The following is a 4,496-nucleotide window of genomic DNA, read 5'->3' as shown; positions in this document are numbered from 1 at the left end:
TTGCAAATAATTTTCCTAACATAATTTCTTTAAAAGATTATTCTTTCCTCATTGAACTGCCTTGCCACCTTTGTCAAAAATTAATTAACCTTATATGTGTGGGTCAATTTCCAGACTCTCTATTCTTTTCTATGATCTATATGTCTATCTTTATGCCAATACCATACTGTCTTGATTACTTTAGCTGTATAAAATATGTCAGTCCTCCAACATTGTTCTGCCTTTTAAATTGTTTTATCTATTCCAGTTCTTTTGCCTGTCTATTCAAACTTTAGAATTAGCTTGTCCATTTTTTCAAAAAACGGGATTTTGATGGATGAGGATTACGTTGAATCTATAGATCAATGTGGCAATAATTAACATCTTAACAATATTCTGTTTTCTGGTCCATAACCAAGGTATATATTTCTATTTAAGTCATATTTAATACAACTCAGCAATTCTTTATACCTTTCTGTGTACATGTCTGACACATTTTTTGCCACATTTATCCCCAAGTATTTATGTTTATAAATGTTTTTAAAGTATCTCACACATGTAAATAGCTTAGTGCATGGTTTTTATTTTACCATATGTAAAAGGAAATAATAACAACCATTGCCCTGCCTGTCTCACAGGTTATTTTGGGAAGAAGGTACAAGAAAAGGCAGTGTAAAGCACCTCCAGTCCCTAGGGAGTCACTTAGTTTGGGTTGCAGTAGTCCTGCAGCATCAGAGAGTGAAACGCTAAGGAGAGTATAGCTCGTTAATGCAATTGTAAATAAATTGCTATTTGTACCATTAGGAAATCCCAGAATGGTCAATGTAAACAAATCCACCTAAGGCTTGCTTGAGAACAGTATCTTTTAATTTACTGAAAACTGCTTTCTGGGTTTAAAATTTGTAAACCACCAATATAGGTCAGTGATTAATAATTTAAGTATGTTACATCACAGTGGATAGATTTTTGGAGAAGTTGTTACTGCCTGGGTTTTCTTCAATTTAGTAGATGTTAAAATGCGTTTGCCCTGAGTATTGCAGTACTTAAAAGTTTTTTGCATTTTGACCCAAAAGCGATGTGTTCAAGATACTCTTGGGTTTGGATATAAACACAAGAGACAGCCCTTCCCTGGAGGTAGGGGGTCTAAAGATGTATTTTTTCTTACACGACTGGCAAATACAAGGGTTCTTTCTAAATTATTTTATATGGGGGTTCCAGAATTTAAATTGAATCCTACTGAATTTGAGGGAAATTTCTTTTTTATCTACAATACTTTTGAAGTTCACAAAATAATATCTCTATACTGGAAGTTAACACACGTCTCCACAATGGTAACAATATAAGAACATGTCCCTTTACTTGTTTTCAACTGCAACACACACTAAAATAGTTACATGTGTGATGCTGAAATGAATACAGCCAGATCCAGAAGTGTGTTTAGACTTCTTCCAAGTAACCTTTTTCTCGCCTAAGCAGTTTTGATTCCTCTCACTGTTTTCTCTCCTCATTTAGACTTGAAGCTCACTGTAGCCTGGAATGTGCTTTTGAATACTTTGGTCTTCTACTGAAATGCTTACAACCCAGTAGTACACTGCACATAATTGGGATCAATAAATGCTTTTTGAGTGGATTTATTTGGTCTTTGGAATGATATCTTTTGTAGTGAAATTCCAGTTGAAGACTTCTAATTAAGTTATTTCCTTCTCATTAATAGCAAGATCGGAAGGTGTTTTCTTTCTTTCTGGCAGAATAAAATCGGCTTGCCCTGGTGAAAGCGAAGGAAAAGTATAATTGATGTATTTTTGAAATGCTGCCCTGGTTTCCTGTAATTCCTCCTCTAGAAAATCTTTCCAATTTGTCATGATTCCCAGTTGTTTTGCTATGGACAACAGCTCCCCTTGAGTGTTAACCAGTTTATCCATCACATTTCCAAGTGTAGCTTGATGTGTTTTCTCTGCTTCTTGAAGCACTTCCTGAACCTCTTCTTGCTTCTGCCTATGAGCCATGCCATAGTAGACGTTCATTTCATGTTCTTTTTCCTTTATCAGTAGATTCACACTCTTCCTCTGATCCTTAACAACAGATACACCAGCGTGCACAAGTTCCTCCATGGCCTTCCTACAAATGATAGCACAGATTTATAAGTTAGATGGATTAGCCACTAAAAATAAAATAATTTGTCCTTAACCACAGATGTGTGAGAAACCATTGCATTGCTTAGATGAGCACCCAGTTGGGACAGGCTGTCACAGATCAGCTTTGGATTGAATTAGCTGTTAATAATCAAAGAACATTTTTCAGAGCAGAGAGGCTGTCCATCGACTCCCCTACCATGGGCTTGGCATAGGCTACTAGTCTGAGTGTCTTATGGCAACTTTAGGGAACTGAGTCCACCTTGGCCAGAAAAATAGGAGACAGTGTGCTTAAAAATGAAGAAATAGAGTCAGAGTTCCAAACCCCTAGGGAAAGTATTTCTTTATATAAATCCAGCTGCTTACCTTTAGCCAAAGAGGAGAAAACTTTTCGTCACAGGTTGGATTTGGCTCTCATCTTGATTTCATCTGAGCAGTATTCTATGAGAGTGGTCTCAAACTTTTTGGTCTCAGCCCCCTTTACACTCTTAAAATTACTGAGAACCTCAAAGAACTTTTGTTTATAGGGGTAATATCTAGTGACATTAACAGTATTAGAAATTTGAAGTGAGACATTTAAAAATATATTTATTAATTCATGTAAAATAACAATAAATCCATTACATGTTAACATAAATAACATTTTTATGAAGAAAACTATAGTTCCAAAACAAAAAAAGTATTGGTGAGAAGAGTGGCATTTTTTACATTTTTTGCAAACTAATGTCTGACTTAATAGGAAAAAAAAAACCTGGATTTTTGACGTTGTTTCTATCTATTGTGATGTCATACATCATATAACCCCCGGAAAACTCCACTGTATACTCATGAGAAAATGAGAGTGAAAAAGGCAAATAACATCTTAATATTATTAAAAAAGTAGCTTTGACCTTATGGGACTCCTGATAGGGTCTCTGGGACACTAAAGGTCCTTGGACCACACTTTGAGGACCTCTGCTGTTTGAGTTCATAGACCTCTGGTTATAATATATGAAATTATATATAATTTATAGCAGCCAACTGTATTGACTTCTTAGCATGTGCCAGCAGGTTGATGAGCATCCTGTACATATACTGTCTCAATGATTCCTTAAAATAACACTATGAGATTGTTCTATTTTATCATGCCCATTTTACTGATGAGGAAACTGAGGCACAGAGAAATTAAGTAACTTGCCCAAGTTCACTTAATTAGTAAAAGTGACAAAACCAGCTTTGCAACCCAGACAGTCAGAGTCCAGAGTAAAAGTTCTTAGCCACTGTGATACACTTCCAGTAGATATCTGTGGTTAACCCAGTTTAAGCAGAATACCTAAGATTTGAGAATAAAAAAAAATGTTGGGTTCAAACATCTGTGGTGGTTAAATAATCTTATCTCCCTCCTAGTTTAATACAGACATTCCAAGATTTGCCACCCGTCCTGTCTTTTAAATTCCATCCACTAAGACGTGATAATATCTGCCATCTCTATATTTATGAGGCCATAAGCTTCAAATTTTGAAATACTTACAATTTTATTTTAAAGGTGGTGCTGGCCTGGAATTTAACTCTTTCAAAATAGCTGTAATAGGAGTTCCGGCAAAATGGAGCTCTAGGCAGAAGCACCACGCCGTCCCTCCACAGCAAAGATCCAAAAAAGTAAGCCGACCAGAGAAAACAACAATCCTGAAACTCTAAAACATCAAATGAAGAGATAAAGAACTCAGCCAAGCACCAAATGGAGTGAGAAAACTGACAGAGAATGGAGAGTGAGGAGAGATTCATGCAGAGGTCCCCTACCAGCTAACTCAGCACGGATCCGCCATCTTGGACTCCTATCGGAGACCAGCAAACAGGGGGTACGAGAAAGCAGCTTCACGGAGCTTCCAGCGGGAGACAGAACAACCGGTAATTTGCAATATACGCTTTCCCAACCCCCACCCTTCTTCACCCCCACTCGGACTCCTCTGCTTCCCGCGCCCACAATCTCTTGTCCAGGAAACACTGGCTGCTTGGATTCTACACACCCAAACAGGCTGGCTCTCTGAGTGCCATTTGTTGGCTGATGGTGTTGCTTTTTTTTGCTTCTTTTAATTTCTTCCTTACCTCTCACCATCTCCCCCTCCTTTCGCTCAAATACCTGGCTCCGTGTGCCATCTTTGCTTCTTCCTGACGGGCTGCAGAGCTCCGGTAATTTGTGATATACGCTTTCCCACTCCCTACCCTTCTTCACCCACACTTGGGCCCCTCTGCTTCCTGCGGACACAGTCTCTTGTCCAAGAAACACCGGCTGCTTGGATTCCACCAGCCTGCACTAGCTGGCTCTCTGAGTGCCATTTGTTGGCTGCTGGTGTTGTTTTTTTCTGCTTCTTTTGATTTCTTCCTTACCTCTCACCACCTCACCCT

General features: G+C 38.2%; 1 protein-coding gene across 1 annotated transcript in view; it reads right to left on the bottom strand.

Moving 5' to 3' along the window:
* Nucleotides 1–1,308: 1,308 nt before the first annotated feature.
* The window catches only part of CUNH6orf163 (chromosome unknown C6orf163 homolog), a 28,078-nt gene continuing 24,890 nt past the window's right edge, over nucleotides 1,309–4,496 (bottom strand). The window contains exon 5 of the mRNA XM_004388993.2: nucleotides 1,309–2,097. Within this exon, the coding sequence (XP_004389050.1) occupies nucleotides 1,668–2,097 (430 nt within the window). The 3' untranslated portion in view covers nucleotides 1,309–1,667. The remainder of the gene's footprint in view (nucleotides 2,098–4,496) is intronic.

Source organism: Trichechus manatus, unplaced genomic scaffold (genome assembly GCF_000243295.1).
Source record: "Trichechus manatus latirostris isolate Lorelei unplaced genomic scaffold, TriManLat1.0 scaffold00226, whole genome shotgun sequence".
Taxonomy (NCBI): domain Eukaryota; kingdom Metazoa; phylum Chordata; class Mammalia; order Sirenia; family Trichechidae; genus Trichechus; species Trichechus manatus.
Note: the sequence above shows the minus strand (reverse complement) of the source record. Positions and strands in the feature narration are given on the sequence as shown.